Below are 12,203 nucleotides of genomic sequence, written 5' to 3' on the forward strand. Positions count from 1 at the left end.
GATATGCCAGAAGAAGAAGACGGACATGCACATGAGAGTTTGTGACCGGACGCGCGTGAGTGAAGGTGACAGCATAACCCAGCGCCGGGTCCGGGTGTCCGGGCTCTGTTTCTCTGTCAGAGAAAACCCCGCGTGTCCGTGGCAGCGGCGGGAAGTTCAGGTGAGGCACCGAGCATGCTCCGTTCGCAGCAGGGATTGCGCTCGCGCGGTGCTTCTTTCTAACCGTCCGTGGAGATCTTCGTGTCCTCAACGGGGCGGGTTAGTGCGGTGCTGGCAGTGAAGCCTTTCTTGCTGGTCGGATCCGAACGTTTCCCCTACGGCTTCTCCCTACCTACATTTAGAAAAACCCCACACTTGGAAAATTATTGTCTTCTTACCCGGACGTCACTCCCACTCGACCGTTTAGTAAATCAATAGTCGCTGGGTTGTACTTGGATACCTACACCGGTGAGCTCCGTTAGCGCGTAACTTTTAAAAAGTCATGCAAAAACAAAATGTCATTTTTAACATTTATGTAAACTTCTGGAAAGGAACCTATTCTTTGGCTTTGCACCACTGACTGTATACAGGAACTGGACTAAGTGACCCACCGATGTTCCAAACAGGAAGTATTTGCTGGTTCCCAGAAGCCAAAATCCTAAAGAATTCGATAGAGAAACAAACGGCTGTTACCCAGTCATACAATTGGTCAGAATGATCACTCTGAAGAAAGCATTGCCTGTTTATGAGAACTGGACAGAGCAGTGATGTTCAATCAGTGGAGGTATAGCTTAAAAATACATAGATAAAACTAATATACTTTTAAAAAATATGAATAAAACTCAATTTTTATTTTTTAGACACGTTTATTCCAAAAATACTTATGTCTGTGTGGGTTTTCAACGTTTATTTGGTTAAAAACAAGCATAAAAAAGGTGGCAGGTGAGGCACCGGCAGCCTGTGCCTCACCTGCAGACGCTGACTGAGCTGCAGCTGACTCATGCACTTTACTGTTTCGGTCTTGCTATCGTCATAAAATATGCTTTATTTTTACTATATTTTCACTTTATCTTTCTATTTTTGTCAGCTGTCTGATTACATTGGTGCCAGTTCGGGCCTCATTTAGTCTTTATATCTGCTAAAAATGTGTATTTGAAATGCAGCTGGTGAGGCCTGCAGTACATCTGTCTCAAGGCAGAGGGCGCTGGTGATCCAAGAGAATGTGACACCGTGGCTAAAGAAAAATAGTATTAATGATGGCAAGTCAAGTGCAGCCTTTGAGTTATTCTTTAATATTGTTTTGCATCATGAAGGCCATAATCATAAGGCGGGGGCCGCAAAATATCCTATTGGGGGCCTCAAATGGCCCACGGGCCGCAAGTTTAAGACCCATGCTTTAGAGCCTTTACAGTGTTAATGATCTGAAGTTTTTTGTTGGAGCTTCCGTTTGAGAAATCATGAAATACTTCATGGTGTTTACAATCTCATTGGTGTATTATTACACTAATACATTTTACAGTATGTGAACTGGATCAGATTATTATGAAGATCTTCAAAACTCTTTTAGATTATTAATGTATTTTTATACAAATATGTCCAAATGTGTCAACTCAAAACTGAATGTTGAAAATTGAACATTTGTGAATTGAGTCGTCTCAAATCGATCCTGGAAGTTATTGATGATATTCAGCCTTAAACACATCCAACAGTTAAAAATATTAGATTCTGACTAACAAAGGCTATTTCTAAATATTTATGAAAAAGGAGGAGAAAAGATGTGTATTTGTGTATTTGATTGGGTATTTTCTACACACAGGATTAGGACAATTTCTATTCACTTTTTGTGTTTTGGTACTAAAGGAAATATATCCTCCGGGGGATGCCACCCATCAGCTAAACATTCAGTGGAGCAGGAACCAAATTTTTGACTGAAAAACCCCCCAAAGTGATGTTTGTCCTGTTTGCATACTAGTTCACTGAAGTTTGCCCCTGATTTAGAGGTTAAGGAGGAAGGTTAAGGGGGAAATCTGGACTCGGTCAAAACTGACCCTATTCTAGGCAGAAAGGAAATTCCAAAAACTGTCAAAGGATTTTTTTCTTTTTATTGGAAAAGTCAGAATTACATTGAAAAGATTAGAAAGTAATTTTTTGGACCTTTTATTTTACTGTAATCATTCTGTTTTAATTTAACTTCTGAGGTTTTTTCAATTTCCAATTCAGTTTTATTTATATAGCCCAATATTACTACAATAGTAGTAGTAGTTATGAAATCATTAAGTACATGAAGTCATAGAATTCAATAGGTGTTGGATAAACTAAACAGACTAGTCTAAACTTTCCTCTGGGCTTCTTACTGGGCTTTTATCACATTTAAGGTAACCATTTATTGCGCCCTCTTTTGCGATATGCATATTGCACAGCTTGATCTTGCGGTAACGATAAATTTGCGATATATTGTGCAGGCCTAACCACAAGCATAATTTTTATTGGATTGGGTCTTTAACTATATCCTAAACCTTTGATCCGGAGCCTGGGAATGTCAGTCACAGGGAATCCAACCATGAACCAGTGAGGACATTGAGGGAATCAGTCAGGAGGGAGGGGGTCAGGCAGCTGTCATCAAAGTGGGCTTGTTGGTGGCGGACCAGCAGGTCTATGGTCAAAGTTGTGCGTGTGATCCTGATGTTGTCCAGAACGTTAGCAGGTTCTAGTCCTGGTCAGTCCCCCCCCCCCCGACAAGATATTTTTGTGGAGTAGGCCTTTCAGAGTGGGTCTGGGTGCAGGTGGGGGGTTGTTATTGAACTGGGATCATTCTAATTCTCCCCCCCCCCCCCCAATCTCCACAGTCATGGCTGCTTTGTCCAATTACGCACTGCGGATGGCTAGACTGAGCTCCCGAATCTTTGGGGAAGTTGCCCACCCCACAGACTCCAGGTCGCTGAAGGTGGTCCAGATGTTCCAGGAGCCTCCATTGGCTAAGAGGAAGGAAGTATACGACTGGTATCCACAGCACAAGATCTACTACGCCATGACGCAGAAGCTCCGCTACATGGGCCTGTTTAGGTATGGACACGCCCCCCACCCCCCACCCCACACACACACAGCAGTGCACCCATTCAGGCTAGTGGATCTTAAAACTCCCTCCTGGAAATGAAACTGCACCTTATGATTGAATTTATGGGAAAAGTCCAGTCAGAATCCACTCTGACCCCGCCCAACATTAGTTGTTGTGATGTCATCAGTTTGAGAACGCAGGTTAGTAGTGACCCAAAAACCATTGCTCCCTTTTTTTGTTGAAGGTTTTAAAAGTTCATGGTCATTTTTGATGTTCTGAGATCATCTACAGAGCATTTCTCCAAAGAATTATTCTTTAAAGAGACCGTTGCAGTGGTTTGCAATGCCAAGATACCACTTCCTCACTGCAGGTACAGGGAAGAGAGAACGACCAAAAAGGGGTCATTTCCGGTACAGACCACGTAATTCCCGCTCACATGCAGCTGCATACCGTACATCTGCCTTTAGCAGCCGGCCTGGCGTTTATCAGAGACAGGCGTACGTTGGAAACCGCCGTTTATTCCATCACAGACGGAATGGTGATGGGTAACGGGTTCGTTTTGCAGTGAAACTCCGTCAAGAAATGTGGACAACAGATGAACATTTCAGGATTGACTGAAATGATGGGAGCATTGTATTGTTATGATTAGCCAACGTTTCTTTTCTCTTTGAAGAATCAACCTCCATATCAAAACTCCTCTTTGCTTTCATGAGGATCCTTTTCCTGCAGACACGCCCACCTTATCGTCTTTGCTCAATTATCCACGTTCACATCAGTTCTTCTAATTCGTCGCTCGGTTTCTTTGCAGCTCCACCAGGAAATGGTTTGCTTGTTGCTCCTTTCTCCGTGGCCATCTTCTCAATATCCGCTTTCGCCATTCTCAGACACCTTTAGGGTTCCCTCCCAAATCATCATGCAGATTCCTCACTAGAATGTTTTTTGGCGTTTGCTACCGCACAAAATGTAAACACAAAATAGATTAAGTATTTCGTGGCCATCGCTAAATTGGCTCACAACACTCGGCGTCTGCACGACCCAGGGAAGATGGGCGGATCTTAAAAGAGACGACCACTATTGGAGGCGTCTGACAGTAACTAGCACCTGTTAGATCCGGCGGGTATTGGAAACTGGCGACAAGAGACGGGCCACAATTGAAACATATACGGTAATACAGTTCACTCACTATATCACGGTTTATATTCCATGGTCTTGCTTTTCCTGGGATTTCTATTTAGTGGTAGTTTTAATCCTTTTTATTTTTTAAACAGCACATTGTGTTCTGAGCCTTGATTGGCTTGTAGACCTTGTCAATCAATCTCCTCTGTGCCGTGTCTCCTAACGAACAGAGAGAAGGAACTCGCCACCAGTTCAGAAAGAATCAAATGTTTAGAGGAGTGGTTGGAGAAGCTAAATGTCGCGATCAGATCTTTGTTTTCATTCTGTCATCTATAAAGGTTTGAGAGTTTAAACAAGAGAGGGAAGTGTGAAAAGGTTCATGTCTGTTTGAGAAGTGTAGAAAGTGTGACACTTCTGATCTCAGATTTCAATGTCAGACTCAAGAACAGAGACTTCTCCAGATATTTTAGGAATCAGCTCAACCCCGACTTCCACCAAATTTTAGATTTGTTTTTCTTCCAGAAACTCTTAGTATTTGGTTTTTACTAGCTGACACGCAAAACTCTTTTGGCCTGAGACACATACTCAATGGAACATCTGCTCGCTCTTCTGTTGGTTTCATCTCCAACATTAACTGTGGAGAATAATCCACCAGAAGAGAGACGGGGTTGGTGACGATGCAGAAACCCAACTTTTGTTCCTTTGCAGAGACGAGCACGAAGACTTCAAGGAGGAGATGCGGCGCCTGAGGAAGCTGAGAGGGAAGGGGACGCCCAAAAAGGGGGAGGGAAAGCGTGCGGCCAAGAAGAAATGACCTGCTGCTCCGCCACCGTGAACAAGGACTTTCCTCTGTGGAGCAATGGGGGCGGGGCCTATGCTGGCTCCACAGGAGGATTAATAAGAACTTTATTTTCTGTTTTTGTTCAGTGAGTTAAAATAAAAATCACTTTTCCACAGACAATTGTGTTGAACTCATGTGAGTCAGACAAACCATCGCCAGTGCTTTACCTTCATGCAGTCAGGGAGAAAGAGGCTGCAAAAAGAAGTTCACTTCCTGCTTGACTCTCCTGAAAGGAACTCGAAGAAGCTTTACTGCAGTTCAGAAGATGAAAACAGACGTTCAGGCATGAAGGCCTGAAGCCATCGGGACCTGAACCCTGCTGCTCCATCACAGATCATGTTCACGGTTCCAGCAGTTAGCCTGACCGTTCCAAACGTTTCCTTTTTCTATCTGCTGATGTTTTGCGACACACTTTTTAGAACTACGGAGGACGCATTTCCAGTCCTGGAAATACAACCCCCTAACCAACTGAGTGACAGACAGTCGTTTGCAACAATTCACTTTCCAAACGGTTTGGTTCAAACATCCATTTTTGGGTCACGTTTTGTTTTGGTACAATGTGATTTGCATTTTACAAAACACCAACAAAAGCTCAGAGTAAAAAAAAAAAAAAAAACACTTTTAATTAGCTAACAAGCGAATAACAGTTGGTTTTTGATAAAGCCTATTGTAGTGTAATAAAACAATAAATAATACAAATGTAAACCTACTGGGATGTGGAGGAGAAGCTTCTCCACATCCCAGTAGGTAGGGCCAGTTGAGGTGGCATCTCGTCCGGATGCCTCCTGGACGCCTCCCTGGGGAGGTGTTCCGGGCATTTCCCACTGGACGGAGGCCCCGGGGAAGACTCTGGGACACGCTGGAGAGACAACGTCTCTCGGCTGGCCTGGGAACGCCTCAGGGTCCCCCCCAGAGGAGCTGGGGAAATGTCCGGGGCAATGGAAGTCTGGGCATCTTCGCTTAGACTGCTGCTCCCGGTCCCAGATAAGCAGAGGAAGATGGAAGGATGGATGGACATACTGGCATGCAGTCGAGATTCAATGATTCAGTTTCCCCATGATTTGTTTTAATGGTGTAACTTTCAATTCAGTTTCAAAACAAAAATGGTGGGACCCCTAGTCATAACCCTCTATTCTACATCCATGCTGGACCAGCATTTAAGCAGTGATGGGCGTGGCCAACCTTGGATGGAAGGCGCTACGTTTTCACATAAATGTGTCCAGAATTCATTTAGTGATCCTGTTGGAACATTTAGATTTGAAATATTGTTGGTTATTCCCTACAGTATGGGGCTATATCCAAATTCCTTCATTACTCAATATATAGTGCGTTTGCCATTTTTTTTTGTGCTTTCTATTTATCTACAATTCCAAAATCGAGTGACCTACGAATTTCCCAGAAGTCTCTGCAAACAACCAGTGTGCGTCGTTAGATGCTCGAAATATTATTGAATATAGACCACAATGCATTGCATTTGAACAATTTTTGCAAAATAAACATTTATTTAAATGTAGTATTTTAATAAGCCCTAAACATTCTTATCTTCAGAACACAGTTAGCTCAATCCTGTGCCAGAAAAGGATAGAAATTAAGCTAGTTTAAATATGATAACTAAACATATTTAATACAGCACAAAAAACATCCTTGCAATTAATACACAGTACTGGTCTTAAAGAAGCACTTGGATAAAAATGATGTTTTGGCGATATTAGCATGTTTCTATGTCATTTTTATGATGATGAGGACAAATATAAAGAAACTTTATCTTAAAACTGCATTTCGAAATATTTTTCTATTCAACTCATGAATCGGGAGCAGACGAAAAAATAAAGTTGGAAAAAGCTTGTAGCTCTTTGACAAAGAGATGACAGGAAATGGGGGCGGGCTTACTCCCTGCCTCTGGTCTCGCCCACAACTCGGAGGCAAATTTCTACCGAGCTCCTGCTGCTCTGCAGAAACTGTTTTTGAAAACGACGCAGGCTTAAAATGGCATTGTCTCTTATTTAGAAGTGGTGACACGTGGGCAGCTAATCCTGCGTTTTTCCTCATCTGGAGCAGGAAGTGAACCCGTTTGGATCGGAAACAAAAGTCAGGCATCAGAGGAAAGGTTTAGCTGTGAGATCTTTGCTTGTTCTTTAGGTCTTTAGGTCAAGCCTCTAGTGAGATGAAGACCTCAGTTATTTCATCCTTCTACAAGTATAAAGCACTTTACACCCAACACATAATTAAGAAAAAGCTTGCACAGAAAAAAGATATTAGTTCCAAATAAAATATACAATTTACTGAACTGAAACTAAATGGAAAATATAAATACAATTAATTACTGTATAAAATATACAGTAAAGGGAATAAAAAGCTACAAAAATAAGTAATAAAAGCATTTCCACACCTCAAAAAGGGATATGTTATGGTTTTAAACCATAGTTTGGATGCCTGTGAATGCAAACACTTTCCACAAATTAATCCCAATAGAGAGCATTCATACTGTCCCACTATGAACTCTGACCCGCTCACCTTCAAACATGTTTTTTTTTTCTCATCAAACTCAGAAGCTGCCATTCGTTTTATTACTGCCACAAAACACACCAAGAGGGTCTAAGTAGAACATGCTTGAAGCCTGAAATGGCAAAAAAACTACTTTTTCAGATGATTAGAGTGAATGAACGGGGTGGTCATGTGACCTGTTCAGTTCAGCCATGCAGTTGTCAACATGAGGCATGGAAATCCTGTTCTGACACCTACAAACAAACAGCTCCCTTTTAGAAAAGAGGTACCATGAACACCTCGGGTTTGTGGAAAACGCCCAGCCAGGCTGTTCTAGAGCCGAACCATCAACTGTCAATCGCAAGACCACACCCCTGTTGTGCAAAGTCTGGTTGTGTCCAAATTCTCTCCTTACTCCCCAACTACTAAAACACTTTACAGTGCGGGACTATCCAGTGCCCTGGACTTTAAAAGCAATATCTAATTACCCTAAGTTTGATAAGTCTTTGTATTAATGCTGATTGTATTGTTTTGTGTATCATTCTTGCCTTGATTGCTTGAAACCAACCATTTCAAATCAAATCATTTTATACACCAAACATCACATCAGCAGTTTCCCGAAGTATAAAACCTAATAAATATCAGCAATATGCATCCAATATTAATAATAGATTAAAAAATTGTTTTGAATACATTTCTCATTTTGTTCAAATGCAATGCATTGTGGTCTATATTCTAGTCTAGGTTTCTGTAGGGGCTCCTGAAAAATTTCCAGGGCACTGGAATTTTGGAAATGTAGATTTGGAAAGCTCCACAAAATGGTGAACGCACAACTCCTATTTTAAAAATAAAATACAATGAATTCATCCGTAATCCACTATTCTGGTTGTTTTGTTGTTATAAGTAAAATCTTAAAATGGGAAATTGCTTTGTTTCTTTTTTAGGAAGCAGCCAATAGAAGACGATTTTTTTTTTAAATAAACTCATTCATCCTAATGGCAACATTTCACCTCCACAAATGCAAATACAATAAAAAAAAATTTAAGCATTTTTAAAATGATGTTTGTTACATGACAGAAAGAATTGATTCTAGCAACAAAAATGCTTTGAAAACCCTGAATACATGTTCGCTTTACTGTGTGTGTGTTTGAATATTTGTAATACCCCCTGGCTTTGTTTATTTATTCTTTGTATAGTATTGATATACCATTTCTGTATGCATAATAAAATAAAGACTGTAGTTTGCTTTTTAATTCTTCAGATTGCTAACAAACATTATGTTTCAGTTGAAGGAAATGGACTTTGAATATTCTAATTTGTCCTGCTGTTCTCCTGATTTTACTGCATTTCTTGAAATTGGGTTAACTTTAACCCAAACTAAAAATAGCGGATTTGTGATAAATGAAAAGCAGATGCTGACTTTCACTTGAATCCTTCCTTCTGCCAGGTGAAATCCTGCTGTCCGGTGGAACTGACTTTATGTTTTCTCCTCGGGACGCCGCCTGCCTTGTTCTCGCTGACAGCTTCTTCGTGAACTCACGATGATAAAATGAACACGTGCATTTCCTGCTGTCACTCCTAGTCAGTGCAGAATGTATGGTTTCAGAGTGAAACTGTGTCAGACCACACTTTTATACAATACCTCACATTAACCAAAAACAGCAAACATTCGTTTGCTCACTTGTTTACAAGAAAATAAGTTAGATTTGCCAACTGATAACTATTTTTATGCAATCTAGCTATCTGACTTCATATAAGAGAAGATCCTTTAAAAACACAAACTGTCATTTTTCTATGATAATATATATTAAAAATAGGTAAATTAAAAATGTCTTTCTGAGTATTTTTTTATTATTATTCAAATCGTTGCGACCCGGGGTCAGATGAAAAAAAGCAGTTTGAAAAAAAATCGTATTTGTGACGCAGAAAATACGCTGGGCGGGCCAGGGTTGCACCACGCCGAAAGTCCCGCCCACAACTCAGAGGTGAATTTCTACTGAACTTCTGCTGCCCTGCAGAAACGATGTCCTTGAAAATGACACTTTTCTTTCACTTTAGCTAAAACAAACAGCATTGTCATGATTAAAAGACCACTGGGAACACTTTGATCAAAAGACAATCGGAGTGAGACGTTCAGTGAACTGTTTGAAGTGACTGGAATCTCTGTTTACATCAACACTGCTGAGTGTTTTCAGGGAAAATATTGAACTTACCTGATTGTAGGGCGGGGTGATATGGCCAAGAAGTTCAATTTCAGAATTTTTCATTTATATTTCGATTTCACGCTATTTTTCCACCCTGCTTTCACTTAAAAAAAATCACAAATGATGATATATATTTAACAAAAGCTATTTTACTTTAACATCTCCTTTGGACATTGACTCCAACACCTAGTTCAACTAAATACAAGCTGTTAAAATGTTTGCAGAACACTACAGCAGGTGTTTTGTGAGTTACTGCAACCTTGAGCATCTCATAAAGGGAAATTCTAGAACCGACTCAGAAAACATTTTTGGGAGCAACAGCCTTTAAAGGCCTTTTGCTGTTTGTGGTTAGATGTTCAAAGTTTGAAGTTTCAACCCCAGAGACCAAAATCTCAGTTTTTATCTACCAGCCAAGTTGACTCAGAGATTTAAAAAAAAAATCTATCAACCTAATTGTTTCATTATTTCTTCAAGGAAAACTATAGGTGTTGTTTTAAAAATGATATAAGTTTAAATGCAAACAGAGAGGAAGTCACAACATCATGAAAACGTCGGATGAAAACAATAGTTTTTTTTATAAGGAAATCCTGTATTGATTTTCTAATCAATCTCTGCTTTTGGCGTTTTCACGCCATTTATGAAATGTTTTACTTTCAATCCCAAATGAGTTGCTTCTGTGTTCTTGGTGAAAAATGCCCCCATGAGAAGAGGGGTTTTAGTCAGTCACCTGTAGTCTGAACCAACTGCAAAGTCAAATTCAAACCTGCTGAGAAAGCAAGCTTCACTAAAGGTAGCAGATTGACAGAAAATGCCCTTTTTTCCTAACTCTGCCTCCAGTTTAGTACTGCACGATATGAGGAAAAGGGTTAGTGATATGCGATCTTAATCAATAAAAATTCCGATACATGAACAAATAGCGAAAGAAAAACAAAATTTCCATTTTACTGCAACAGATTAACCTGAATAAGAGTTAACATTAGTCTATAGGAGGCAAACATCTACCATAAAGAGCTCCATCCGATTGGTCAAATGCATAAATGGATTTATTTGATTCATTTAATACTTCAAGCTGCCATAAGATTGTTGAAGCACATTTAAGGTAACCATTTATTGCAATTTTCCCCGTCTTTTGCTAAATGCGTATTTCACAGCGATATATTGCGATAATGATAAGTTTGCGATTTATTGTGCAGGCCTAGGCTAGTCCAGTTAAATCATTTTTACATAAAATCATAAAAACATGATCACGTTTTGGTTTCTGGCCATTTACAGTACAGGGGTTCTTTTTTCAGCTGTAATATTACAAAAGCACTGGCTGTTAGAGTGCGATGTCTGTCACTATAGACAATCTTTGTATGAATGTGTTTGATTACGCAAATGTTTTATGTGCAGTTGAAAATAAAAAGGAAGGCGCAACCCCTCCTCGTAGTAAAGACGAAGTGAGTGTCTCCTGTGTCCATCATTAAAGAGTTGAGAAGCGAACTCGGTTGTGTGTAACAGGGATGTCTTTAATGGCTGTGGCGTCGGGAGAGAGTTCCCGAGCAGCGAGAGAGACAACCGCTGCTAGAGAGCCAACACTACCAATAAAGTTCAATACAAAGTTCCTATTATCACATTTATAAAATACAGTTTTATAAATACTCTATGAATTAATTTTGTTCCATTTATCCGCCACGTTGTAAATATGTCTCCGCTCCACGAAAATATATAGTCTTTAGCAATCCGCGATCACATGTAGACGAAACACGGAACAGCTTGTTAGCATAGCATCGTAGGATCAGTGTGTGACGACACCGCTGTCTCCAAACCAACACTTTTTTTTTTAATCAAACTTTCTGTTGCTGCTGTAAGTCCAACTGGTTTATCCTCCAGTTCTGGAGGATGGACTGTCTTTACCCCAAACAATGGAAGCGCAAGAGAGCTGGGAAAATAAAATCTAAATTTTCCCAAAATTGCAAAGGAGTGAGGGGTTAACATGGTTACAAGCTAGCAGGAGAGGGTGTAAATGAAGAGATGATGTGGGGGGGGAAAAAAAGAGATGATGGGATGTCAGTAGAGGCTTACTTCCTGGCCTATAGTCCCGCCCACAACTCAAAGTTTAGTTTCTAATGAACTCCTGTCCTCTCTAGAAAGTGTGTGCTGAAAAACAAGACAGTTTTTGTTGTTTTTAGCACACACACAAAAACTACATTAAAAGACCACTTGGACTATTTTTTAAAGAGATCAAAATATGATTTGAGTGGAACTTTTAGGACAGAATCCTGAGAGAATAGGCAATTTTAGTGACTCTCTCATTGTGGGTTCATGAGAAGGTTCTAGAACTATGAAAGAAGCCACTAACCTATATAAACTAACAATTGGTGAACGTATGCCCCGATTAAAATGCTGTTCTGACACTTTAACATATTTTTTCACCTTTATACTTTGAGGTTAAAGCAGAAAAGTCTGACTCTGCTGCCTCACGGGGGTCTTTTTTCCCCCCTTTCTTTTTTAGCCGGGTGGGTGGGGGTCGCAGAAAAGCGTT

The 12,203-nt window shown here is 40.3% G+C and overlaps 1 protein-coding gene across 2 annotated transcripts; it reads left to right on the top strand.

Moving 5' to 3' along the window:
- Positions 1-5,111, top strand: mrps33 (mitochondrial ribosomal protein S33). Of its 2 annotated transcripts, none has more exons than XM_023952528.2 (3): positions 1-160; positions 2,826-3,042; positions 4,859-5,111. In XM_023952528.2, exons 2-3 carry the CDS (start codon positions 2,828-2,830, stop codon positions 4,962-4,964), a joined length of 321 nt encoding a protein of 106 aa, XP_023808296.1. In that variant the 5' UTR covers positions 1-160; positions 2,826-2,827; the 3' UTR covers positions 4,965-5,111. The 2 variants fall into 2 exon arrangements, with proteins under 2 accessions (XP_023808296.1, XP_078797833.1); XM_078941707.1 differs by having other exon boundaries at positions 141-258.
- The last annotated feature ends 7,092 nt before the right edge of the window (positions 5,112-12,203 follow it).

Source organism: Oryzias latipes, chromosome 23 (genome assembly GCF_053564925.1).
Source record: "Oryzias latipes strain Hd-rR chromosome 23, Olatipes_Hd-rR_3.1".
In the NCBI taxonomy this organism is placed as follows: Eukaryota; Metazoa; Chordata; class Actinopteri; order Beloniformes; family Adrianichthyidae; genus Oryzias; species Oryzias latipes.